The sequence below is a fragment of the Oryx dammah genome, unplaced genomic scaffold (genome assembly GCF_014754425.2).
Source record: "Oryx dammah isolate SB20612 unplaced genomic scaffold, SCBI_Odam_1.1 HiC_scaffold_22, whole genome shotgun sequence".
NCBI lineage: Eukaryota > Metazoa > Chordata > Mammalia > Artiodactyla > Bovidae > Oryx > Oryx dammah.
This window is the reverse complement of record NW_024070206.1, coordinates 41,843,233-41,869,997: the sequence shown is the minus strand read 5'-3', so window position 1 is coordinate 41,869,997 and position 26,765 is coordinate 41,843,233. Positions and strand designations below refer to the sequence as shown.

General features: G+C 55.5%; 1 protein-coding gene across 41 annotated transcripts in view; it reads left to right on the top strand.

Annotated features, from left to right (window-relative positions):
• CELF4 (CUGBP Elav-like family member 4) overlaps positions 1 to 26,765 on the top strand; it is a 314,257-nt gene that overhangs the window by 280,474 nt on the left and 7,018 nt on the right. For 3 of the 41 annotated variants that reach the window (XR_005725249.1, XM_040264896.1, XM_040264903.1), the window contains exons 4-12: positions 1,984 to 2,112; positions 2,677 to 2,756; positions 3,187 to 3,330; positions 4,210 to 4,357; positions 6,121 to 6,270; positions 10,544 to 10,609; positions 12,108 to 12,191; positions 17,038 to 17,121; positions 22,615 to 22,786. Coding sequence is in view for 37 of the 41 variants with exons in the window: in XM_040264896.1 (XP_040120830.1) it covers positions 1,984 to 2,112; positions 2,677 to 2,756; positions 3,187 to 3,330; positions 4,210 to 4,357; positions 6,121 to 6,270; positions 10,544 to 10,609; positions 12,108 to 12,191; positions 17,038 to 17,121; positions 22,615 to 22,742 (1,013 nt within the window). In the remaining 4 variants the exon portion in view is untranslated. Of the gene's footprint in view, positions 1 to 1,983; positions 2,113 to 2,676; positions 2,757 to 3,186; positions 3,331 to 4,209; positions 4,358 to 6,120; positions 6,271 to 10,543; positions 10,610 to 12,107; positions 12,192 to 17,037; positions 17,182 to 22,156; positions 22,236 to 22,614; positions 22,787 to 26,765 lie in introns of all 41 variants that reach the window. The other 38 variants (XR_005725248.1, XM_040264889.1, XM_040264883.1 and 35 more) reach the window with 20 other exon arrangements.

The window sequence follows — 26,765 nt, the reverse complement described above, 5'->3', positions numbered from 1 at the left end:
TGTCAGGGAGAGCTTGCCCAGTGCCGAGTGCTCCAGGCTGGGGGGTACCAGTAGAGCAGCAGTCGGCCTTCCTGAAGAGGAGGACTCTAGGGTGGCTTGTGAAGCCGGGTAGGACCTGGAGGTTTCCTCTGTTCCAGAGCCCAGTCAGCCCCCTTCTCTATGTGAACTCTGCTGGCAGTGTGGGTGATGGGAGTGCTTTGGGGCAGGAGGTACCAACCACCCTGGATCCAGAAGGACATGGTCCTGGAGTGCCCTTGTGTTCTGTGGAAACCATGAACACATGGCTGTCTGCAGTTTTGGAGTGTGCATTTCTGCAGCCTTGGCTGTGCATGTCAGTCACTGAATAGTCAACAAACATCAAGTGGGTGTCTGCCACCATGAGGACCACGTTCCAGCAAACTATGGCTACTTAACAATTCAGTCCCAAATGGAGTAGTGTAAAACAACCATTTACTACACTCATGGATTCTGCGGGTCAGGAATTCAGGCTGGGCACAGCTTGGAAGGCCTGTCTCTCTTCCTGGCTGTCTGGGCCTCGGCTGGAAGACTCATGGGCTGGGGCCTGGAATCATCTCAGGACTCATTCACTCCATGTCTGGTGGCTGATGCTGGCTGTCAGCTGGAGGCCTGGGATCCTTTCCGTGTGGACTCCTGGTGTGGTCCAGTTAGGGGCTCTTCCCAGCATGGTGACTGGTTTCCACAGAGCAACCATCCCTGAAAGAGAGAGCAGAGAGTGGAAGCTGATCCTTTTTATGACCCAGCCTTGCAAGGCATCTGAGGTTATTTCTTCCATTCTTTATGAGTTAGAATAGTCACAGCCCAGCCCAGATTCAAGGGGAGGAAACATAGACCCCCACCTCCCTGGGAGAAGTGAAAGTCACAGGGCAATAGGAGCTTGTGGGATTGGAAACATTTTTGCAGTTACAAGCTACTGCATAACCACACAGCCTAATAAATCCCTGTCACCCTGAGCTCACATCTGAGGGTTGTCAACAAACCATTTGGTACTCAACACAATTGTGTGTGTGTGTGTTGGAGGGGTGTCTGCTGAGGGAGCCCAGTCTTCAGAAACTGGGTCCTCCAAAGTGCCCAGGACTGAATTTTGTAGAATGAATAGGAAGGGGCAAGAAGAGGGAGCACCAGATGGAGGTAAGAACATGTGAGGCAGAAACGAGGTTGCCCCTGGGAATGGCATGGGGCATGCATTCATTCATTCCATAGCTCAGTCCTGTGGGCCTACTAGGTGCCTCTACCACCGCTCCAGCAGAGGCCTAGCCTCTTCGTTAGGGGAGCCTACTTTGAGGGATGGGGAACTAGACCGAAACTCACTACTCAGGCAAAGCAGTAAATAACTGTCCTTTGAATTTTGCACCAGGAGACGGGTTGAGACAGAGAATGAAGAAGCAGAAAGAGGGGTTTTGATGAGAAAGCAATATTTAAGCAGAGACCTAGCATTAAAGGATTCAGCTTTGTGATGTGGAGGATACTTCAGGCAGAGAGAACAGCGTGTACATAGGCCCTGTGGCCCACCTGCCAGCTGTGAATTAATTTTGGCATCTGGGGGTGAAAGTGGTTGAGGAAGATAAGTTTGTGTCTATGAGGAGGGAGGAAGAGGATACAGGGCTGTCCAAAGGACCCGTGGACCACAGGTGAGCGGCCAGCCCATTGGCCCGGCCCTCAGGCCGGAAGGGGCAGAGTCGCTGCAATCCCGCCCCCGGCTCAGACGCAACCCCTCCCGCCTCCCCTCCCGCTCTGGCTCTGCCCCCCAACCCCGCTTCGTCCATTCCCTCACCCTGTCGTTCCTCCCCGCGAGCGGTGCCCCACCGCCTCCCTCTCGCTGTTATCCCTCCGCTCCGGCTGTGAGCCCACTCCTGCCCCCTACCAGCTCCTACCCTTCCCCTCCGTAACCCTTCCTCCTCCCGCGGGCCCACCCCGCGCCTCCGGGCCCTTGGCCCGGGTAAGCATCTCCTAATTTTGTTCCAGAAGATAGAAAACTCTTCGTGGGTATGCTCAACAAGCAGCAGTCTGAGGACGATGTGCGCCGCCTCTTCGAGGCCTTCGGGAACATCGAGGAGTGCACCATTCTGCGCGGACCCGACGGCAACAGCAAGGGTGCGTGGGGGCGGGGCGAGAGGGTGGATGGGGCGGAGCTATAGGTGGGTGGGGCGGGGCTAGAGGTAGGTGGGCGGTGGGGCAGGAGGGTGGAGGGGGCGGAGCTAGAGATGGGTGGGGCGGTGCGGCGAGAGGGGGCGGGGCGAGAGGGCGGACGGGGCGGGGCAAGATGGTGGACAGGGCGGGGCCGCGTGTCTCCGGCCAGCCTGCCAGCAGAGTCCAGAGCCCCCTGGAGACGGCCAGGTCCGGCTAGTAGGGAAAGGCTGCTTGGAAGGTGCGAAGCTGTCAGGCCTGGGAGGAAGGAAAGGCCGCGATCTGAGTCCAGACTTGGACGGGGCCAGTTAAGGGTTCTTTGACATCCTTGGCGGGCCCAGGTCTTTCTCTGCCTCCTTGTGTAACTCTGTGTTTGACGGTGTCTCTCAGTGTTTCTGGGTCTCACTCTGCTTTCCTCTGGGAGGCGCCCTCTCCCCTCGGCCCCTCCCATGCCGCACCTTTCAGTCCCCTCGCCTCTCTGACCTTTCTCTGGGTCCAGTTGCCTTGGCTCAGCCTCTCCCGTCCCCCCAGGGTGCGCCTTTGTGAAGTATTCCTCCCACGCTGAGGCACAAGCCGCCATCAATGCTCTGCACGGCAGCCAGACCATGCCGGTGAGTGCGGCTGACCCTGGGGAGTGCGAGATGGGGCAATGAGGGACCCAGACATTTCTGCCATCCCACACATTCTCAAAGCCCTACCTGTCCTGGCGCCCGCTGGGCCACACGGTGCCAAACGCGTGCCCGCATACCACGCTCGCAACCTCCCCAGGAGACGGGAAGGCATTGCCAACAACCCCATTTCTCAGACAAGGACACTGAGGCCCAGAGATGCTAAGGAAGTAGCCCAAGGTCACCTAGGTAGAAAAAGCCTGCGGGGAGGTTAAGCTCCAGACTTCTGGGCGAGGGTTGGTGCTTGTTACCCTGCCCCCTTCCCCTCCCCTGCCCCCATAGCACCCCGTGGAGAGGATCTGGTGGGCCCAGGCCAGGGAGCCAAGGCGGATGGGGCAGGGCTGGTGGGCCTCACGTGCAGTCCCGGCTGCAGGGAGCCTCATCCAGTCTGGTGGTCAAGTTCGCCGACACCGACAAGGAGCGCACAATGCGGCGAATGCAGCAGATGGCTGGCCAGATGGGCATGTTCAACCCCATGGCCATTCCCTTTGGGGCCTACGGCGCCTACGCACAGGCAGTAAGTGGGGGCCCAGCCCGGCAGGGTGGGGGGCGGCGGGGCGGGGGCGGCAGTTCTCTGCAAGCCTAAGAAGCGCTGATTGGAACAGGGAGAGAGGTTCGAGGTCCTGCTGACTGCACCCCACCCCTGCCACCACTCAGGGGAAGAGTGTCCTTCCACTTTCTGGTTACTCCTAGCAGGGATCTTGTGAGGTGCCTCAAAGTGCCCCTCACTCACACTTCCCCTGAGGTCCTCTCAGGCCCATTCTCCCACATTGGGGCGGGCTCTGCCAGCATCACCCCTCAGCTGCCTCCTGGACTTGTGACCACAACCCCCACACGGGTGGCACTAAGGTAGGCCAGGGCTCTGGTTCTAAAACTGCAAGCTCACCTTGCGTCTTCAGCAGTGTCTAAACAGCCAGTTTCAACAACCTTCCCAGTCCCTGCTCACCTCTGGGTTTCATTTAGGATGCTCCTGTAGCCTCTACCCTGCAGACTCCAAGTTAGGACCATTCTGAACAGAAACCCTTGCCAACTTAGGTCTACAGCAGCTCATCCAGATGTCTCTAGAGCTTCGGATGTCACATCTCCGTGAACCGCAGGACTGGCTGGCACCCTTGGAGCCAGTCCCCTTCCCCCACCTTCTGCAACTTTGGAGTCCCGAAGACTCTGCTTTTGAACACAGCTTTCTCTTGGGGGGTGGTCTCTAATAGCCACTGAGAACTAGGGCAGGTGTGGGGAAGGCTCAGGGCTCTCAGCGAGGGGAGGAGACACGCATCTGCGCTCCCTGGGGTTGATGGCCTGGGAGCTGGTCTCCGGGAGCAGGAGCTGAGTGACCCCTTGGTGGGGAGGGCCGCCCTCCTGGAAGCGCATGATATTGTGTCCACTCCCTCTGCCCCAGCTAATGCAGCAGCAAGCGGCCCTCATGGCGTCGGTCGCGCAGGGTGGCTACCTGAACCCCATGGCTGCCTTCGCTGCCGCCCAGATGCAGCAGATGGCGGCCCTCAACATGAACGGCCTGGCAGCCGCACCCATGACTCCAACCTCAGGTGAGTGGGCAGCTACCAACACGGGGCCTGGCAGGAAAGCTGCTGAACCCAGTCTGGTACCTTGCTTTGGCGAATTTTGGCCACCAACAGACCATCCTGTGTCAGGAGCACCTGGTGTCTGGGCCCAGTGCCAGCCTCCTCCTTGAGCAGTTTGTCTCAAAAATGTTCTAATTCCTGAGGATCCATGGGAAGATGGGATGTGGCTCCCCTGCTATCCAAGATATGATTTCAGAGTGGCAACAGTTTCACTCGAGTTGTTAAGCCATGTCAAGGAGCAGTTCATGTTGATCTGTAGTTTAGAGATCTGGAAAGAAACTGACATGAACACATCTCTCTGAGGTCTGAGGGAGAAGAGCCCTGCCCATTTTGTGGCCCTGTTTGGTCCCTGGCCCCATTTTCCATTTTCCTTTAACCCAACCTAGATTCACTGATTTTTTCCAAGACAACTACAGAACAAGCAAGAGAGATCTGCAAGAGTTGCTAAAGGACAGAGGGGTTGAAAACAGCTCTACTTACAAAGCATGTTTTTAATTGGATCTTGGCTGTTATCCAGTTCAATGATTCTCAACCTGGGCAATGTTGCCCCTCGCCCCCAAATATCTGGCAATGTCCTGAGACATTGTTGGCTGTCACAACTGAAGGAGGGAAAGTGCTACTGTAATCTGGTAGACAGAGACCAGGGATGCTGCTAAACATCCTGTGATGCACAGGATAGCTCCCTTCAAAGAAACGTGTGGCCATAAATGCCAATAGTTTCAAAGTTAAGCATCCCTGTCTAGTTCCAAGGGCGAGGCTCTGTCATCAAACTTCCTTGGCTCTCTGCTCTCAGGCCATAGTAGCAGTATTCCCAACATCCAGGAGCTATTTCTTTCCCAGCTAAAAACTATAAAAGACTGTGCCATCTCTAGCCTCAACTTGAGCACCACCCCACCGCTGTGATCCCCAACCTGGAGACACTCCTGATGACGTCAGGTCCTTACCCACAGAGAGACCCTCCTTGCTTCCTACCTGAAGAAGAAGGCCCTTCCCAGCCTTTGGGGCCTCAGTACAATAAAGACGCTATCCACACCTTGGTTTCCACCCACCTGGTGTAGGGAGGGCAGTGAGTTGTCATCTAAGCCCAACTTTACCCTCACCATGGTAAGCATCACCATTGTCTTAACTGGAGGTGGCCAGGGTGTCTAATTTGTGTATGAAAAGGGCTAAATCTGGACTCTACAAAGGCCTTTCTTCCTCAATGCAAAAAAATACCACAGTTAAGACTCCCTCCACCTAAGTATCAAGACTCCCTCATGGGAAGGCAGATCAGCCCATCAGTGATCCAGTCAAGATAGCAGAGAGCAGAGCCACAGCTTAGAATCCCCTTGGTGGCCAAACAAGGACCAGTCCATCCTGACTTAGCTGGGATAAGCATGAACCATCGAAAAAGACTAAAAGAAGACCAACTGTGGTCAAAGTCATGAACACTTAGAGGTCTATGTGCTGCAGCCCCAAGGTCGAGCAGTCAGTGCTCAGGGAAGTCTTAGTAGGGAAAGTGGGATTTGGACTCCAGTTTGAAGTATAGATACAGTTGAGATGAGTAGAGTCGTTACACATAGGGAGATAACCCAAAGCTTGATTCACAGATAGGACTGAGTTGGTGTGTGAGGTCCAAGTCTGTGCCTGGGCCCTCGGATCCCGGGGGTGGAGATCCATGGGTCGACCTTCATTGCCTTTGTTCTGCCTTGTCTCCCCTCCCCCCCTTTCATTACCTCTAAAACCAGGTGGCAGCACCCCTCCAGGCATCACTGCACCAGCCGTGCCTAGCATCCCGTCCCCCATAGGGGTGAACGGCTTCACCGGCCTCCCCCCACAGGCCAATGGGCAACCCACTGCAGAAGCTGTATTTGCCAATGGCATCCACCCCTACCCAGGTAAGCACATCTGGTACCCCTTCCTTCTCCATGAGGCATGCTCCTCATCCTTTCCTGTGCCTGCCCTCACTGTTAGCATGGAAATGTGTGGCTCCTGCCCTCTGTCTGTTCTTTGGTGGAACCCCAAATGTGATCAGGGAGAGCCAGCCTCCTGCCCTCCTTCAGGGAGCTCCTGATGGGAGAGAAGACAGATCCGTGGGTGTTTGTCAGTCTGATAGGTGAGAAGAAAAACATTCCTGGGGCTCCCTCAGGGGAGAGAAGAGAATAGATGAGTCGCCCAACCAGGTAGAGAGAGGCTAGTAACTGCAAATTACTTGACAGTGAATTTGACCCAAAGAAGTGAGGGGATAGATGCTAAAAGAATAATTATATTTAGTTTTAAGTAGGACAAGACTCTTCCAGGAAGGAAGTGGACGTATATAGATTGCTAGACTGGTTAGTACCTATCACTTCGGTCCCTTGCTGCTACTGCTGCTGCTAAGTCACTTCAGTCGTGTCTGACTCTGTGCGACCCCATTGATGGCAGCCCACTAGGCTCCTCCGTCCCTGGGATTCTCTAGGCAAGAACACTGGAGTGGGTTGCCATTTCCTTCTCCAATGCATGAAAGTGAAAAGTGAAAGTGAAGTCACTCAGTCGTGCCCGACTCTTCTTGACCCCATGGATTGCAGCCCACCAGGCTCCTCTGTCCATGGGATTTTCCAGGCAATAGTACTGGAGTGGGTTGCCATTGCCTTCTCCGTCGGTCCCTTGGTGCCTACCAAAACTGTGGTCAGCACCTTGAACAGAGGACCAGAACCTTGGACAGCTCCTGGGTCCTGCTTGAATTCTGGCACACAGGAAGATCTAGGAGGCCTGACCTTGAATAACTTTCAGTTCACTTCAGTTGCTCAATCGTGTCCGACTGTTTACGACCTCATGGACTGCAGCGTGCCAGGCCTCCCTGTCCATCACCAACTCGCGGAGTTTACTCAAACTCATGTCCTTTGAGTCAGTGATGCCATCCAGCCATCTCATCCTCTGTCGTCCCCTCATCCCCCTGACTTCAATCTTTCCCAGCATCAGGGTCTTTTCCAATGAGTCACTTCTTTTCATCAGGTGGCCACAGTATTGGAGTTTCAGCTTCAGCATCAGTCCTTCCAGTGAATATTCAGGACTACTTTCCTTTAGGATTGATTGGTTTGATCCCCTTGCAGTCCAAGGGACTTTCTCTTTGTTCCTCTAAAATCTGAATAACTTTGTTCCTCTAAAATTTGGCAGTTTTCCTGTGGTAAGACTGCCCAGTTGACTTGAAGCAGGACCTCTCTCTGGTCTTGAGGATGGACTGGCATTGGAGCAGGGAAGGTGGGCCCAAAGCCCTAGAGGAGACTGGTAAGAGGCAGGGCAATAGAGATGATGAGACCTGTGTCCTCTTTCTTGGAGGGCAGGCGATGAGGTCACAGAGACCCCATAAGCCCCCGTAAGTGCCCAATCTGTGACAGACGAAAGGGAGGCTCCAGAAGGAGGGCAGGACATGGTCTGAACTCTGAGGAGGTCAGATTCCAGGCAGGAGCACAGTATGCATTGACAGCATAATGAGGCAATATGGTAGAGTGGAGTTTCGTCAAGAGTGAGTGTTCTCTGACTTGAGATGCTTAAGGGTTCAAATGAAGGGAGAGTTCATTGTGCACAGATGAGCAAGGAGCAGTGTGCTGTGGAGGGGCTGTCCTGGTGGGGCAGAGGGCGTAAGGACATTGACTCAACTAGAGCAGAGGAGGACAGCCTTGGGGGGGGGGCCGCACATTAGTGCTCCACACTCTAGCTGCCCACCAGAATCTACTGTGTGGCCTTGCAAACCCACAGACGCCCAGATTCTGATTTCAGCATTCTGGAGTAAGGCCCAGACACCCAGAGAATATACAAGCTCCACCAGCAGCAGAGGACAAGGGCACTGTGCCAGAGAGAAATGGAGGAGAATTTCCTGACTTTGAACTTGGAGTTGCTCTTGATCCCCTCCCAGTGTTTTCCCATACCTCACCCTCCAGTGCATAGCAAAGAGGTCAGAGAAGCCTAGAGGATGAAGTGACAGGGCCTAGAGGGGGGTCTGGAGTGTTGTTGAAGGGCAAAGGCTCCGGGCTGGGAGGGGTTGGCAAGCGGGAGGTGGGAGAGACCGCACCCATCTCAGGGTCCTGGGCTCCTCCTCACTCTGGCTCGTGGGCTGGGAGATACAGTCCCCAGCACATCTGAGTGGTTTCACCGCCCCCTCCCTTCCCTGCCCACAAGCCCATCTGGATCTCTGGATTTTGACAAACCTGTTCTTTCCCCACCCCCACCAACATCTGTGAACTATTTCCCTCATGGAATTTGGAAGGGTTTCTCTCCCCCATTTGTAACAATCTGGCACATCCCATAAACAATCCCCTGCCAGAGCAGGAGGGAGGGATGAAGGGAAGGAAAGAAAAAAAAGTAGTACATTAAAAAAATTAATTTACCATCTTTAAATGCAGAGTTTGGAGCTACTGTAATGAGCGAGATCCTTCAAAGTGTTCATTCTTTGGCAGTTACTAATGAGGTCATTAAGCAAAGAAGTGGAGAGGAGGCTCGGAAATGCTTTTCTCCACTACCTAGCCCCAGGTAGCATCTCTACTCTCCCCTCTTGCCCTCGAGATCATGCCGGAAGCACACAGTGTGGCCTTTACTTAACACCCTGAAGGGATGGCTCTTGAAGTGATAAGGACTTTTCATTCCTCCGTGTCTCAGTATTTGCTGAGCACTTGCTGTGATCCTGGCATCGTTGCAGAGGGACCTGCCATATAAGTCATACACGTTATGTTCTGCGTAGGGCCCAAACTTTGCCTAAAGAAGAGATATCTTTTTTCTAACTGGCATAAAGGCCAGTTCCAGAGCTGGGTAGACCATGAGGACAAGCAAGATAGCTCTCTCTCTGGGGATATAGGACTGGTGCAAGAGTCAGGTGGAGAGGGAGCAGGCGGTCACGTGGCTCACCACCACCTTCCCACTGGGCACTCCAGTGTCCACCCTTGGGGAAATAGAGGGATAGGTTTTGTCCTGGACAACCCCAGGTGGGAAGGAGCCTGCATCTTTACCCATCTTTAGCTCACCCCTCTGAGCTGTGCCCTCCCCCAAGGACCTCTGGCCTAGGACTTTCCCTTGCCCCCCTGACACCCAGTGCTGTTGTTCGAGTGTGACTTTACTGAGAGGTTCAGGGGAGGGAGCTCAGACAGGAGGTTTGGGAATTCTCCCTGGTCTACTGGCCCCAGAGCCTGGCATGGCCAGTTAGCTTGGCTGGCTTGGGCCACCAGGCAGATAAACCTGGCTGGTTTCCTTTCTGTCTCCCTGTGTTCTCCAGCTAGCCTCAAAGGTAATGAGGCTGGATATGTCCCTACCCACCTCCCTGGGCCCCCAAGGCCAGCCCACTCCCACTGTAGTCATCGCTGACCTGCATCACCAAAGGCAGAGTTCACCATTGGTCCATGCGCCATCCAGCCTTTTGCCCACCATGTCTGCAGACACCACAAAGGCAACGGAAGTGAACCGAGCCTGTTCCCTGGTCCAGCTTCCCCGGGTTGCTTGCCAGAGTATCAGCCTCTGGTCCTCTGGCATTGGGTGGTGGATACCCAGTCATGAGATCTGGTGTGATAAGGCCCTTGGTCTTCTGGTTCCCCGGTGTCTGTGGGCACCGTGGGGCAGATCTCATTTGTGTGGTTGGTTCTACCACTGGCGTGCCCGGGAATAGATGACCTCTGTGCCTCGTGGAAACTCCTAAAGAATTTGGCAGGAGGTTTCTCTATTTGAGCAGGCGTGGGTGGTCCAGAGAGAATGGCCGGATGAGGCCTCCATGCTCTTTCAGCTTCTGCCCCCAGTTGCGCTGGGGACTAGGGATAAGTGAGGAGGACACCACCCTCCTGACGGCCTCTGGCCCCGTTGCCTGCTCTCACGCAGCCCTTCTCCAGGGCCAGGTCCCTCGGGTGTCTCCCTACCCAGCCCCTCATGGTCAAGCCCTTCTCTGTTGTCTCCTCCCCGCCCTCCCCAGCCTTCTGCATGAGCCCCCCCCAAACCAGTGGCAGCCTACATCCCCTAACTAGAGGGAGCACCTATCACCCTCCTGAGGGCCCCAGACTGGGAAAAGGGCCCCCCCCCAGCCATGCAGGGAGCCTGCCTCAGATGTCCTGCCCCAGGACAGGGACCACAGTGGCCAGCATCTCCACGGGCGTGGCGGGGGAGGAGCTGGTTTGGGCAGGCATTGCTGACCTCTGTCCTTTGGCTCCCCTGCAGCGCAGAGCCCCACAGCCGCGGACCCCCTGCAGCAGGCCTACGCTGGAGTGCAGCAGTATGCAGGTCGTTAGTATCCACGCGTCCCCACGGTGGTCCCCACGGAGGTCCCCGGCTGTGTGCACCTCCCCGTGCCTGGCCATCGCCCCACCCAAGCCTGGGCTTAGTAGTGTTGGGGGGCTTGGGGGAGTGGGGAGGGACTGACAGGGAGCTGTGGTTCCCCTACCAGGCTGCCTTGCTCTCTGCGGGCGTCCTTTGGTGATCAGGCAGAGCTTGCCTCACCCTAATTCATCCTGGCAGTCATGAGGGGGTTCAGAACTCCATTTGAGCTGGTGAGCTGGGCTAAGCTTTAGCCTTGCTGTGAAGCAGCATCTCTGAGGCCAGATGTCCTGCCCCCGTGGTGCTGCCAGGGCGGGTCTGTCTAGGGGCACCAAGCCTCCCCCAGCAGCAGCACATGAGACTGGAGCTGGGGGGCCACTGGCCCAGCAAGCACAGATGCCCGTTTGAAGGAGGAGAAGCAGCTGCCATCCCCCTACCCCCAGCCACACACAGGCAACAGGAGTGGGGCCCGAGTGAGGAGGACAGGGAGGAGGACAGACCGCCAGAGGCAGAAAAAAGGAGAAGCGGGCAGGTGGCCTCGGGTCACTGAATAGGGAGGTGATGCGCTACTGTAGGAAGCCCAAGGCCAGCCATCAGCCACGCTTCTCTCCTACCTCTGGGCTGGACAACACACACACACGTACAAACACACACACACACCCCACAGTCATCTCTGCCAGCCAGGGTCCTACTGTCTGACCCTGTCAGAGTTCCTCCTCGTTCCTCCTCAAGTTCAGATGAGCTGGCAGTGTCTCCCTGGAGGGTAACGGAGCTGCCTGGTACATGGGGGCCCGCGTGAGCTGGCTGTCACCTAGAGTCCAGGGGAAGCTCTCTTCCTCACCTGCTGACCCCCCTGAACTCCTTTGGGAGCCAGGCCAGGCTGAGGAGGGTCTAGCCAGTCCTGTGCCTCCTCTGACCCTTTTTCCATTTGAATATAGAAAGCATCAGATTTGTTCAACTAAGTCCTTGGCCCCTGGAGAACCAGCCACTAGCAGGATCCCAGAGGCCAAGCTCATACCTAGGGTGGCTCCCCACCTCCCCAACTGGTGCCATCTGAGCACTGGTGAGGTTGTGTGAGCCCAAGGCAGCCTGGGCTCAAGGAAGGGGAAAGCTGGTGGGTTCCAGGTGGTGTGGGGCCATCCTTCCCATTCTGATGTTTTTGATTATCCGTTATTGTGGATTATCTGCACACGTGGGTTGTCCATTGTTGCAGATTAAACCTGCCTCCCCCAGGCACACACCAGCATGCACACACACCAGAACACACAGGCAACTTCTAGACTTCTCTTTGCTGCTTCTCCTTCATTACTGCTAAAAACTGGCTTTATGTTAAAACTGCGTTTTTTTCACTGGTCTGCTTTGACTGCTCACCACTGAAACTTCTCTCTTTCTTCCTGCCTCTCACTCTGTTTCTCTTTGTGTCACTGTCACCGTCTCTCGCTCTTGCCTCTTCCCTTGGGTCCTCCAGCAGCCGCTTACCCTGCTGCCTATGGTCAGATAAGCCAGGCCTTTCCTCAGCCACCTCCAATGATCCCCCAGCAACAGAGAGAAGGTGAGTCTGCCAGTGGGGCTCCTACGCCCCTCCCCCTTCTCCCCCCAAAGAGGCTGCTCCCCCAGGCCTTTGGCAGTGGTGTTCTGTTGGCAAGGTGACCACAGCTGCGTTGTGCCGAGGGTGAGGGGGGTTGCGGGACTGTGAGAGGCGGCGTGGAGGTGCACGTCACAGGCAACTCTGCAAACCCCAGTGGAGGGAAGTCAGGACGGGGGAGGCCTGGATGAGGCAGGGTAAAGGAGTCTCCCTTCCCACAATGGGCAGCTTTTGTCCAGTGGAGAGGAAAGAGAATCATAGGGATGCTCATGGCTGGGGTGGTGAGCAGGAGCGGGGAGACCAGTTCATCTAGGACAGAAGCTGTGCCCTCTCGGTGAGCAGAGAGCCCACCTGGAGCTCCCAGGGCAGGATCCAAGGGCGGGTGAGGGGTTGAGGTGCTCTGGTGTAGGCCTAGCAAAATAAGGGGATCCCAGAAAGCTGCCTCTGAGGCCCTGCTGTGAACAGGGCGGCAAGCCAATGGACCTTAGATGCTGGAACCTCCTAGAGACCCTCAGCGTCATCCCATTCCAGAGTCTGGAGCCCAATGGGGACTGGATAACAAGTCCAAGCTTGGGATGCTCACAGAGCCCTGTGTGATGAGATCTTGTCTCCCACACTATGAAAAGGGTCACTCTGCCACTGAGGCCACCACCCCTGCTCCAGTAGCCCGTGTGGCCAGAAAGGACCAGTGGCTTCCAGACCGCTGGCTCGTAGTCCTGGCAGCAGATGGTCCCAGAGCTATGGGAGGTGAGCTAGTCCTGGAAAGGACCTCAGGGTCTGTTAGTCCAAAGCCTGTGGTCCCGAACAAGCCCCAGAGCCTGGATGGCTGAGAGCCTGGTCTTGGAAGCAAATCCTTCTAGGTTTGAGTCCTAGCTTGGCCTCTCTTCTCTCAGCTTTGGCGTCCTCACCTGTAGAATGAGGACAGTGGTAATCATTCCCTAGCGAGGTGTGAGGATCACCTAGCTCAAGACTGTCTCCAGACCCCAGCAGTCACCTGCTGATTTCTCACTGGGCATGCCGCCCTTCCCTCACCAGTTGGTCACCCCCTCCAAAGTCATATGTGAGGTGTTATCTCAGTTCATGTGCATGGGGCAGCTCCCGAGACTTGTGTCACCACCTTCCCAGGGCCCGTGAAGATGCAGGAACCCAGCGGGATGCACAGTGAGGCCCCCTGCTCACTCCTGCAGCCACGCGCTGCTGCTGGGCCCATCGGTGACGTGGGGGTGGGGGATAGGGCATCAGCCTGCCTCTGCCAGCGGGTCCCCTCCCTGGGCTGTGGCCCTGGACCCTGCCCTGCCCTGCTCCCTCCAGTCCATGCCTTCCAGCACCACATCAGTCGGGTCAGAGCCACAAGTGGTGGGGTGCAACTTTGCCATCCCAGGCCCAGAACTGTGCCCAAGGGCCCTTCCTGCTTTTGTCACCACTGTGACTTCAGGCTGACCCACCCTCACCTGTAGTCAGTGCCCCGCATCGCTCTGGCCTGTGGCTCAGAGGTCTCTACACACACACACACACACACACACACACACACACAGCTGCAGATCAGTGCTGTTTGCCCCAACACACGTGACAGCCCCTACCACTGGCCTAAACCCATTCCCTTCATCTGCTCCCTGTCCTACCCGCTACCTCACACTTTGTACCAGCCCATGCATCAAGCTCTGATTCCACATACCTTCTGTCCATCTCAGAGCAGCTTCAGGCCCTCCCATCCCCATGCCCTGCTCCCTAGAGCACACCCTGTGTGGCCAGTCCCCACTCCGGCCTCCCCTCGGGCAGGGGGCCCTCCCACTGCTGTCCCCATCCTCCCTGACTTTGGTACCCTGGGGGAGCAGGGCAGGGGGAGGGGTGAGATGCAAACCCAGATCTTTAGAGAAGTGCACTGCATACAGGTGTGAGCTCACAGTGCTGGGAGTGGGGTCTTTGGGGAATTCTCTGGGGTCCTGAAGGATGGAGATTTGGAGATGGGGAGATGGGCATCCAAGGCAGGGAGAACAGCAGGAGCAAAGGCAAGGCATGGGTGTTGCCAAGTATGAGGTGAGCCTGGAAACGGAGTGGGATGGAGCCAGAGCAAAGCCATGTCCGGTATTGCATGAGGTATGAACTGGAAGGCTGTGCTCCTCCAGGGATGCCAGTGGTTAGCCTCTTTCCACGTGGTCACCACCACTTGTGTAAATGCCATTGAAATACCAGGACACGCTGGCTGCTGGGCAGGAACCACCTTCCAGCTCCCTTGTCTTTGAGTTGACCCTGGAAACAGATGCCTGAAGCCCCTGAGGCTGTCTGCCCACAGACCGCCTGGGTTGTTGTGCCAAGGGATGTGGTGGGCTCCAGGGCCATCACTTTCTGTCTCTGGAGCTCCATTTCTCTTTTCTCCGAAGGCTAGGTTGGACCAGATTGATATCCAAAGCCCTGCCGTTGTGCTATCTGGAGGCTCGATGATCTGGGAATTAGGGAATGCACTGAGGGCTCCAGGGTAGCCCGAGAATGACAATGTGTAGGCCCACTCTTGGGGATGAGGGGGCAGGGGGCTAGCCTGGGACTGGGAGAGCCGGCCCTATGGGGCTCAGCCACACACCACGCTGAGGGGACTAATTGCAGAGGCTCTGCCCTTGAGGCTCCTCGTCTCTTTTAAGGAGAACAGAAATAACATCCATACCAAGCAGCTTGCAGGACTTGAGCTTGTAGGGAGGCCCCCAAGTTCAAAGTGGGTATCAGCATGCAGGGAGAGCAGAGTAGGAGTATGGGGAAGGCAAATGCTCCTGCCCTCTAGAAAGCGCCCCCTTCTGGCTGGAGAGAAATCTTGCCAGACCTACTGGAGAAAGAGCCTCAGTATTGCCCAGAATATGGGCTGTGGGAGCCCCAGGGCTGTCGGGACTCACGTCTAGCTGGGGACCATCAAGGGACACATCCATAGAGTATGAACCAGTGAAAACATGCCATGGTTGGAGGGGACGGGAGGTGGGTGTGGAGGGGAGGAAGGGCCACCAGGGCTTGGGAATTCTGCACTGGGACCCCTGGCAGTGGGTGAGGGAGCTCGCTTGCGCCTGTTCTGAAAGCGCCGTTCAGGGAGGGGAGGCCAGAAAATGGGGATGGGCAGATGGTTTGGGGCAGGGCCCAGGGCCGAGGAGGTCATTGGTTCAGAGGGAGGCTTTGGTGGTCAGAGGACTCTTAGCTATCAGCTGTGACCCTCAAGGGCACAAAAATAGATGGAAGATGTAAAAATAGAAGTCAGAAGTATGTCAGAAGTAGTTAAGCTTCCCAGGTGGCTCAATGGTAAAGAATCAACCTGTAATGCAGCAGATATGGGTTCCATCCCTGGGTCAGGAAGATACCCTGGAGTAAGAAATGGCAACCCACTCCAGTATTCTTGCCTGGAGAATTCCATGGACAGAGAAGCCTGGTGGGCTACAGTCTATGGAGTCACAAAGAGTCAGACATGACTTAGCAACTGAACACACACACACACAGTTTAAAAGGTCAAGTTTTATGTGGCACACTATTTTAGATGCAAGAAAAAGAGGAAGTAGCTTGGAGAGATTTCTCATTCAAAGAGCTAAAATTCAACCTTTTGGTCATTTAAAAAGAAACATGTAAACTGAGCTGTAACCGAGCTGTAACACTCCTCCGTCTGTCGCTTCAAATTTTTGCTGTGGTGAGACAGAAACGAGGAAATTACATACTCCCCCGTCAAATTCGTATTAATTTTGAAAGAAACTGCCAATATGTTTTAATTTTTATAAAAAATAAATTTATTTTAAAAGAAACATGTAAATCTTTAGCTATTTGGATATTTCTCCTTATCACTGAGATTTATGATAAGGAAGTGGAGAGAGGAGGACACAGACCATGGAGACAGACAGCCTGGGTCTGGGTTCATATCCTGGCTCCATCACTACTAGCTCTGCGACTTGGTAGGTGACTTAACCTCTCTGGCCTCAGCTTTTGTAACTGTAAAGTGGGGATGACAGTAGCCTCAAGGCAGCTGCAAGGATTAAGTGAATTAACATATACATAAAGTGTGCAGAGCATCCTGGCATGCACTTAGCACTTCAGAAGTGGCAGGGCTCTTATTGTTGAAATGGGAAGTGTTTTATATGATGAAGCTGGCGGTACCCTGGCTTATGGGAATCCCATCATGAAGCCTTTGTATGAAGCCCTTTCTGCTTACCTGGCTTGCTGGAGCAGGTGGGATAAATCTTGGTTTCCACCTTCAAGATTAGGATGGACTTTAAGGTTCCGGGCAGCGGAGAGTAAGGCCTTTGGGGATCAAATGGGAAAGAGTGGCTGCAGGCCAGGACAGAGGATGGGGATTCCAGGCCCCAGAGTCCTGCCTTTGGCTGGGGGAAAATGGGGAGTGAGGCTTGCAGAGATAGGGCTGCCCCAGCACTTCCCTCCATCCTCCCCTGGCTGGGGGTGGCGGGGGTGGGGTGGGGCTGGGCAGGTCTCCCTACCCACTGCCTCTCCTCAGTATCTCTCCTCCAAGACTAATCAGGCATGTTCACCCCATTCACTGGTTGCCTCTACCCCTTGAGCCCTAGAGTTGCCAGGCGCCCTGTGATGCAAAAAAGACCATTGAGGCACAGAGAGTTTCAGAGACTTGCTCGAGGGCAGAGTGGAGACCAGAGCTCAGACCCGGGGCTCAGCAGCTCCCCACTCTTTCGTGGCCACTTTTGGACCTTGGATGAGACCCCTCTCCTAACCTCGCCCCTAACCCTCCCTGCTGCCGCTGCCTAACTCGCTCACCTCTCCTCTGTCTCTCTCTTCCCCCACCCCGCCATCCCTCCTCCCCTGACCCCCCCCCCCACCGCAGGGCCCGAGGGCTGTAACCTGTTCATCTACCATCTGCCCCAGGAGTTTGGGGACGCTGAGCTGATGCAGATGTTCCTCCCTTTCGGTAATGTCATCTCCTCGAAAGTGTTTGTGGATCGGGCGACTAACCAAAGTAAATGCTTTGGTGGGTAAAGATAACAAACCAACTTCACCTAGGACAGGGTGGTGCTCGCACCAATTTACCGGTGTCCAACTGCTTTTAACCTGCTCCTTCACATCGCCGCTGCCCCACCCACTCCCAAGTGCTCCTGGGCCCAGCCTCCAGCCTCCATCTCTCACCCTCTTCTCTCTTCCGTTCTTTGGTTTCTTGGCTTTCCCTGCCCACTCCCATCCAGTCTCCTAGCCACCACCCCTAGTCCACGAGAGAGCTTCCCCTCCCAGCCCCAAAGCTCAATTCCCACCAACAGAGAAGGGAAGGGACCCATCTTGGGCAGGAGGAGGAGGGGCATGGAGCAGAGCCTCACAACAGCCATTCTCCCAGCACCCCTCTCCTCTCAAGGCTACAGTGGCCCTGGGGGTCAAAGCTGAGCATGATCCTTGGGGTAAGGGGTTCACCCAACTGAAGTCCCTACCCCGCTGGCCCCTTGGCCTCCTCTGTCCATCTTTCTGTCCTGCGCCTGCCCCCTTCTCTGTCTACCCTGCTCTTTGCTCCCCTCTTGCCATCCAATGCACCTTTCTCCCCGAACCCCCACCCCTCAGGCCACCAGAGCGAAACTGTCAAGGAATCAGGAAGAGGAAACTGGTCCCTGCCCTCAGGAAGCCTCAGGTCTGAGCTTAGATGAAAATCATATCTATTCAATGGCAGTGAGATCTGCAAGGCACCAACTAGTGGAGGAATGAGAAAGGCAGGTGGATGCAAGCAGACAGAAGGGGAGGGAATTCCAAGCATGGGGAAATAGAATGGATGAGTGTATGGGGGCTGGGATGAGGAGAGTCAAAGACTAGTGAATGAGGAAGCTGGAGGCGTAGGGGAGAAAGGAAGGTTCAGGGGAGACCAGCTATGAGGGCAAGTCTGTGCTGGGGAGGGGTTCAGTCATTCAGGTGAAGATGCTTCCTATGGCACTGTAGCCAGGGGAAGGTGGGGGAGTAATGGGATGAAGATGCCTTCAGGAAATTCTTCTGGACAGAGTGTTAGATGGGAGACGAAGGACTTCGGAGGATCTAGGAGTATGGACGTCAGATAAAACACAAGATTCCCAGTTAAATTGGCATTTCGGATAAACAACAGATACATTTTTAGTATACGTATGTCCCAAATGGGTCTTCCCTGGTGACTCAGAAGGTGAAGAATCTGCCTGCAAGGTGGCAGACCCAGGTTCAACCCCTGGGTTGGGAAGAGCCCCTGGAGAGGGGAATGGTAACCCACTCTAATATTCTTGCCTGGAGAATTCCATGGACAGAGGAACCTAGTGGGCTACCGTCCATGGGGTCACAGAGTTGGACACGACTGAGTGACTAACACACACACATATTCCAAATATTAGGTACAATGTGTCCCATGCAATATTGGAGACATACTAAAAAAGTATTTATTGCTTATCTGAAATTCCAGTTCAGCTGGGCTTCCTGAGTTTCAGTTTGCTTCTTCAGACCTCCTGGAAACCCACGTCATCCCCACACCTCTCCTTTCCACTCCTCTTCGGCCCTTTTCCCACCTCTTCTGCCTCCATGAGAGCTGCTTTCTCATGTCTGATCTACTTCTGAGTCCCCCAGAATTGAGGAGTCTGGTCCCCAGACCAGACACATGGAACCAGAGCTGAGGCAGCCCAGCACCTCCAGGTTGACCCCCAGATTCAGGGGCTGTGAGGCCAGAACCTGGGTCCCCTCTTGGGGATGGGGGAGGGGGAAAGGTACAAAAGTGCAGAAGTGCTGGAAAGCACGTGTTAAGGAGATTCCATTTTGGAGACCAGCTCTCCAGGTCCATGAAGGGCTTCGGCGTGGAAATGATGTTCCCCAAGGCAGTCAAGATCTTTGCAGTGTTCCTTCCCCTCTGGCAGCTGCCAACTTAAAATCTGTGGTACTTCAGAGGCATTGAGTTGCCCAGCAGCTCATTTCTCTGGGGGATGGGAGAACAAGGCCAAAGGAAAAGATTGGGGTGCACCCCTCAACTGTTTGGTGTTTCTTCTGATGAATTACAGTTACATGTGTAAAAACAGCAGACTGGAGATCAGCTGCGTTTGGTCTCTAAGTAAGCCTCAGATGTCCCATAAGTCAGAAGAAAACTGCAGAGCCCAGACTGTGCTGGGTATCCAGGCTGGAGCAGGCCCAGCCTTTCCCTCTGGTATCTATGCTGTGCCACTCCCTCCAGTCAACCCCAGATTATCCTTGCCATTAGCTCATTCAAGTTCTCCAGCAAAGACTTTTGCCCTACTTTTTCTGGAAGTCCTCCCCCGTACACCTCTGCTCTGGTTCTTTCTCTCTTCCTGAACAAACATCTAGCACTGAACATCCACCAGCCTTGAGAAAGGCCAGGATCCCGCCCAGCTGGCCGGCCCAGTGGCTCCTCCTCCAGTCTCTTGGGTTCCCTCCCTAGCTTTGGCAGCCCAACCTGTGCATCTCCCCAGCACGCACTCATGGGCAAGCTTACTCTCTGGATCTCAGTGTCTGCATTGGTGGGACGGGGATTTTGGCGGTCAGCTCTCAGTGTTGCTGTGAAGGTTACACGGACATTCCGTGTGAGGGACCTAGCCAGAGTGTACCTTCAGGAGGTGCTAGGGCCCCTATTATTCCCCACAAAGGGCTATGTTGCTCCACATGTAGTCCTCTGTGAAAATGAACTCCTCAGAGTCTTCCCTTGCTCTTTATAACCACTAACAGAGTCTTTTGGAGGCCTTCGTGAGCAGCACAAATGGTTTTTGTGTTGTAGGAGGGGCTGGAGGGCCGTGGAGGGCCCTGCACAGCCTTCACGGTCTGGGAGGCAGGAGCCTTCTCAGGAGCCGAAGGAATGGGGCAGGGAGCTCTGGGAGAAGGGATACAGCCCTGGAAACCAGGTACATGGGAGATGGCGCCCAGAGCCTTGCTGAGGGGCCCAGCGGGGAGATGCTCCCTGCCCTGACTGCTTGCCAGTTAAGAAAGTTCAGGAAGAAAAGTTCCTTGAGCCTGGAACCCTTCTCAACCCCCAGGCTTCCAGTACTCAACCTGAGGCTGGGCTTCTTGCCTCCTCCCAGAACTTCTCTCCCTTCTTTTACACCTTTGCCCTACACAGCATCTCCAGCACTTTTTATCTTTGTCTCGTCTCATTCCCACTTTGCTCATACGTGTTTTTTTTTTTTTTTTTTGGTGGGGGGGAGGAGGAGCTGTCACCAACAGTTAGGCTATCTTGTCCTGGTAGGAAGGGAGGCTTTTAGCTTGCCTAAAAAGAGAGCGATGTAACAGATGCACCATTCACACATTTGAAAACTGCTCTGCTGACAGCTTGACTGTAGTTTTGTGGGGAAGGGATGGGCCAGGAGGGCATGAGAGGGGGAGGTGGAAAAATTACTCACATTGATTTCCAACTATGGATAATCCCAAATCCTTCCTGTGTATTTAGGTTTATGCTAAGTCGCTTCAGTCGTGTCCGACTCTGTGCGACCCCATAGACGGCAGCCCACCAGGCTCCCCCGTCCCTGGGATTCTCCAGGCAAGAATACTGGAGTGGGTTGCCATTGCCTTCTCCAATGCATGAAAGTGAAAAGTGAAAGTGAAGTCGCTCAGTCGTGTCCGACTCTTCGCGACCCCATGGACTGCAGCCCACCAGGCTCCTCTGTCCATGGGATTTTCCAGGCAAGAGTACTGACTGGAGTGGGGTGCCATTGCCTTCTCCGATTTAGGTGTACAGATGTATACAGATAGATGTTGGATATGTTGCCTTGGGCCCAGCTGTGACCAGTCTCATCTGAGTTCACATGCTAGCCCTCTTTGAGTACACTCACATGTACCTGCACACATCCCTCCCCCGTCTTTGATGATGCATGGTTGCAAGAGAAAATGTGCAGAAATGCAGAAGGGAGAAAGAGAAAAGAGGCCAGAAGAAGTAGTGTCCGGGTGGAGGTAAAGGGGAGAAAGTGTCACCACATGGGGAGAGTGAGGGAGGGGTCTCAGGCAGGACCACGGGACCACAGATAGTTAACCAAGAAACAGCTTTCTATCTCCTTGGGGTCTGTACATCTATCCCTTATATATCTAATGGCCATTTGGGGACAAACGCCCCAAATGAGGCACATTTGCAGCATGGCCAGGAAACTTTGCCAAGTGTAGTTTCATATTTGCAGGATCTAAGTCCATTTTCCCAGAGAAACGGCCTCCAAAGTCAAATAAATTACAGGAAATATGAGGTTTAAAAAAAAAGCCATAAAGAAGAGAGAAGCTGGGGTGGGAGGGGGATGTTTTTGTTTGTTAATGTGCCAGGAACTGTTCCAGAGTGACCTGGCTGCAAACCCACTTGACCACAGAAGGTCCTTTCTCAAGGAGCACCGTTTGAGCCGTTTGGGGAAATGCTGATGTAGTGTAGTCTATAAATAGGAGATGCATTCTAAGTTCCAAAAGGTGTCAACTTTGGGAACCTAATCCAGTCCCACCTGGGAACTGCTTGCTTCAGGTGACTGGGAGCCATGGATGGTTCTATATCCTTGTCCTGGGATGTTGGGAGGAATGAACGTGTGACAAGCACTTCTGCAGCCTGTAGTACGCGGAGAAGACTCTCAGCGAACTTTCGCTAATAGTGTCAATTTGTACTATTACTGTTACGCCATTGTCAGTGCTATGAGAGGTTCACAGGGGACGCGTCAGCGGGCGCGTGCTTAGTCCAGGGCAAGAGCCACTGCTCCCAGGATGGAGTCGTGCTAACATAAAAGGGTGGTGCGGACGGCCTCTGGGAGCGAGGTGGCGTTTCACGCGAGCCAGTGTGGACTGACCCGGGTGGCCACCCGGAGCCTGGCTGGCGGGGGAGGGGGGCTCGGCCTGGACGGAGCGGGCGGACGGGCGGCGGGGACCCCGCCTCGGCCCCGGCCCCGGCCCGCGGCCGGCGGCGCTCGCCAGGGGGCGGCCGGGATCGGCGGCGGCGACGTTCGCTCCGGGGCGCCTCCCCTCCCTGCCCTCGCACTCCTCTCTCTCCCCAGGCCGGCCCCCCGTGCCCTCCCGCTGCCAGGCCCCCTCCTGTCAGGGAGGACAGTGTCCAATAAACTCCTCCGCCCGCAGGTGTGTCCGCCCTCTCCCACCGCAGGCGGGGGCTGAGGTGCAGGGGCCGGCCGGGGTGGGGGAGAGGGCGCCCGGGACAGCGGCGCCGCCGAGAGCCGAGGCGGAGCGGGGGCGGCCCGCCCGGGCCCGCGCGGGTCGGTAGCCGGGAGCCTCCTCAGCGCGGCCCCGGAGGAGGCCGCGCGCTCGAGGGCTGTGGGGGAGGGGTGCGAGCCCGAGCAGGGGGCGTGGCCCCGAGGGGCGGAGCCTCGAGTCCCGCCCCGCCCGGAGGCTCGGCGGGAGTGGGCGGGGACTCCGCCCCGCCCCGCCCCCCGGCTCCCGCCCCCTCCCGGCCGGGGCGGCCCCGTGGAAACCCAGGCCCTCGTCCCTCATGTCTCGCTAGGCTTCGTGAGCTTCGACAACCCGGCCAGCGCGCAGACCGCCATCCAGGCCATGAACGGCTTCCAGATCGGCATGAAGAGGCTCAAGGTGCAGCTGAAGCGGCCCAAAGACGCCAATCGCCCGTACTGAGCGCCGGCGGGAGCGTCCCCCGGGGGAGACCAGGACTCGCACAGGTAACCGGGATCGGCCGGGGCGCGGGGACGGGGGAGGTTGGGGAGGTTGGGGAGGTTGATACCGGACGGACCCGCCGCCTCCTCTGGCCTTTGTTGCCTGGACCCTCGTTGTGCCTTGGACCCGCTGCGCCCGGCTCGACCTGCTCCCAGGGGGCAGGCGCAGAGCTGTGGTCATCCCCGGCAGAAATGGGTATGGCCATCCCCCTGCTGTAGAGCCAAGACGGGGCAGGAGGGATGGAACTGCTTTGAGAAGGTCTACACTGGCAATCTTGTTTGCCAGAAATCCTGGGGTGAGCCGATGACAAGCTCAGGGCTAGGAGAGTTTGGGTGGCATAGGCTTTGTGGTGGGGAGCTATAGACATGTGCTGGGGCCTTCTGTCAGACTCCCTGGCTCTCCACTCTCCAGCTCTGGGGGCCTGTCAACACTTGACCGCCTCACCCCTCCAGTTAACCACAGCTCAGTCTGGAGAGGAGGGAACAGGACTTTTCAAAGAGAACTTTACAAAAAAAAAACAACAAAAAACAAAAAACGAGGGGACAGAGGCTGAGGAGGGTGACTGTATGTATGGGACTGGGGCCCCTTACCCTGCCCACTTCCCAGAGCCCATGATGAGTGGACAGGTGTCACTTTTCCCAGCTCTCTGAGTCCTGCCTTAAAGCTGGAGGCACCATTGGGCCACTCCTCCTCCAGGCCACATACTGCCCTGGATGAAGCAGCTTCCTGGGGTGGAGTTGGGGCTGGGGGAAGGTGGGAGATGTGCCTGGTCATCAAGAGTTGACCCTCAGCCTGGCTTCCCCCACTGCGGTGCCCTCCTGCCATCCCAGCTTGTTCCTGGGCCAGGGCCAGGCTGCCAGCCCTCTGCCGCTTCCACAGTTCTGTGGGTCAGCTACTGTTAGGAGCTCAGCATGAGTGATACTGATCAGAATGCTTGTCCTTAGCAAGGCAGACAGACATCAAACAAGGACATACAATCAAAGAGTAACTTGTATAGGGTGTTGAAATTGTTGGTTACAGTTAAATCAGGTAGTCAGGGTAGGCCTTGCTGAGAAAGTGACATTTGAGCAGAGATCTGAAGAAGGGAAGACAGGGAGCCATGCCAGGGTCTAGAGGAGTATGGTGTACAGGTTCCAAGGTGAGAGCAAGGTGGTGTGTGCAAGGACCAGCAGTAGGCAGAGATGATGGAGAGCTATGGCAGGTTGGGGGCCGGGGGAGTAGAAAAGGAGATCCCAGAGGTGAGGAGGGCCACCTCGTGTAGGAACCCAGTCCACTGTGTGGACTTTGGCCTCTCCGCTGAAATGGAGGGCTAAGGGAGCCACTGGAGAGCTCTGAGGGGCACAGGGCTGTGGGTGACTTGCATTTCAGTAGGACCGCTGGCTGCTGTATTGATAGACTGTGGGGCCGCAAGCAGAGGTCAAGTGCCTGGACCGCTTAGTCCAGGGGGATAGCAGTCACTCGAGGTGCCTTGAAGGAGCTGGTTGCTGTTCGGAAGGAATTCAAGGGGGTGTGAGAGAAAGAGGGTTAGGATGGCGCTTGGATTTCTGGCCGGAGTGACTGCAAGAGCAGAGTAGTTGTGAGCCGAGATGGGGAGGGCTCGTGAGAAAGGTGAGCCAGGTGACAATTACACCTCCCAGTGAAGGGTCAGAGTCTGGAGTCTGGGAGGGAGGGCTCCAGTTTCCCAGTCTCCTCCCAGATCCCCGCACTGCCAGTAGGACCCCTTTTGTCCACTTGGGAGCAGCCATACTCACCTTCTCTCCAAGAGGTTTTCTTGAGCCTCTATTCACAGCAAGGCTGTAAAAGCGAAGTGTGCCTCCCTTGCTTCCTGACTTCCCGCCCCTGCTCATCTCTGGTCTGAATGAAATGCGCATGAGCACACATAGACACACACACACAAATGGGCATGCTTGCACTCACGCACACACATCCATTCAGAGTGTGGGCAGTTTCTGTGCTCAGTTCCGGGATAGAGAGATGTATGGTCACCATCCTGCCCGCGTGGAGCTTCTGGCTCTGTGGCAGCCAGCAGATGGTGCAGAGGGCACGTTTCCAGAGGAGGGAGGGACAGTGCAGTGGAAGTGACATGGAGCACTTTTTCTTCAATAGGTTAGCTCTGCCGTCAGGACATGACCTGGGTCAAGGGGCTTCCCCTCTTGGGCTTGCATTTCCCCAGTAATGAAACCCAGGTGCTGGAGCCGTCACAGGAGTTTCCAGGTGGCATCCTGGGGACTCATGCCCTGGGATTCTGTGGCTCCCTCGACAGTAGCCTGTCTTAGCCTTATAGACCTCGACGCAAGTAAGACCCAAGAAAGGAGAGGACATCTAGGTCAGAGGAAGGGGTGAGAGAGGCGGATTTGTTGTTTGGGACAGAAGGTAAGACGTAGGCCCACAGGGTAGAACCAGTTAGCAGTCGTAATTGTGGCATGGACTTAAGAGAAGTAGTTTAAAAAGCAGAGTGGTTCTTCCATCAGGGAATACAAAAGCCAGAAAAGATGAGAACCACAGGTTTTCACACTGTGCTTACCATGCACGAGGCATTGTTCTTGTAGGTGGCAACTCTGGAGACATAACTGTATACTTGACGCTGCCTATAAGGTAGGCAGTGTTGTCATTCCCATTTTGCAGTTGGAGCACACACAGATTAAGTCACTTGCCAATCAACTACTGAGTGGTTGAGTCATGAATTGGAGGGGGATGCTGCTTAGGGAGAATAATAAATGCCCCTGTATTCTCGCCCCACTCTCTCCTACCCCAGAGTCTTTTGACTACCAGAGAGGACACGTCATGACATCTCCCTTCTCTGGGGTCAGCCATCTGACTACCCCTTCACTAAGCAATCTCCTACAGACACTGTGATGTCACATAATCCTTATGCTTCCCTGGTGGCTCAGTGGTAAGGAATCTGCCTGCCAATGCGGGAGACGTGGGTTCGATCCCTGAGTTGGGAAGATCCCCTGGAGGAGGATATGGCAACCCTCTCCATAATTCTTGCTTGGGGACTCTCATGGACAGAGGAGCCCTGGCGGATTATAGTCCATGAGTCGCAAAAGGGTGGACGCAACTTAGTGATCAAACAACAACACATAACTCCTACATTCAAGTTGACCTTTTGGCTGCAATCACAGGATTTTAACAAATGGTGCATTCAGGCTTTCCCAGCCCAAGGCTGTTAGAGGCTGTAACAGAAGGCAGGTGCCAGCTAAGGGCCAGACTTGGGGACTGCAGTGGGAAGTGGCTGCCAGCAAGGAAGGGAGGAAACAGATATAAAAGCAGCTTAAAGTTGCATGATTTTACAGACCAACAAGGGATGTTTACAGATGATGAGTTCCAGTTACTCAGAAGGACAGAGCTCACCTGAGCAGGGGCTCAGGGGGCACAGCTAGGTGTGAAGAGGCCCGGGGGGGCGGTCTCAGAGCCAGTGGTGAAGACAGAAGGCTTAGAGGTGGCCAAGTCAGAACTAGAGTGAGGGGGATCTGGGGAAACAGAGGAGCCCTGGGAGGGCAGTTCTCGGCAGGGAAGTGTGGTTGGGCTCTGGTTCCCTGAAACGAAGCCTGGGTAGGATGCAGTCTGTGCCTCCTGATAGGTGAGTTCCTGGCATCCTTGCAGGCCCTGCCCTTTATCTTGTGTAAAGATGGGAGTTTCTCCAAGAAATCTTTACTGGGAAACTAAGAGGAAGGAAACAGGCAGAAGCATGAACATGATCAGGTCCAGGCAGACACCCAAGTCCCTTTTCCCACCTTGGAGCATGCTGGGCTTGAGCTGAGGGCAGGTGCCTGGCTGTGCAGTTCTGCAGGGGGAGAGCTGAGGGGGAGAACATGCTGAGTGGCGGGTCTGACTCCCTGGGAGCCCTGTGTCTCTGGACCCTGGGATCCCCATGTCTCTGGGAGCCCCATGTCTCTGGACCCTGGGAGCCCCATGTCTCTGTCTCTGGATCCTGGGAACCCTGTGTCTCTGGACCTTGGGAGCCCCATGTCTCTGGACCCT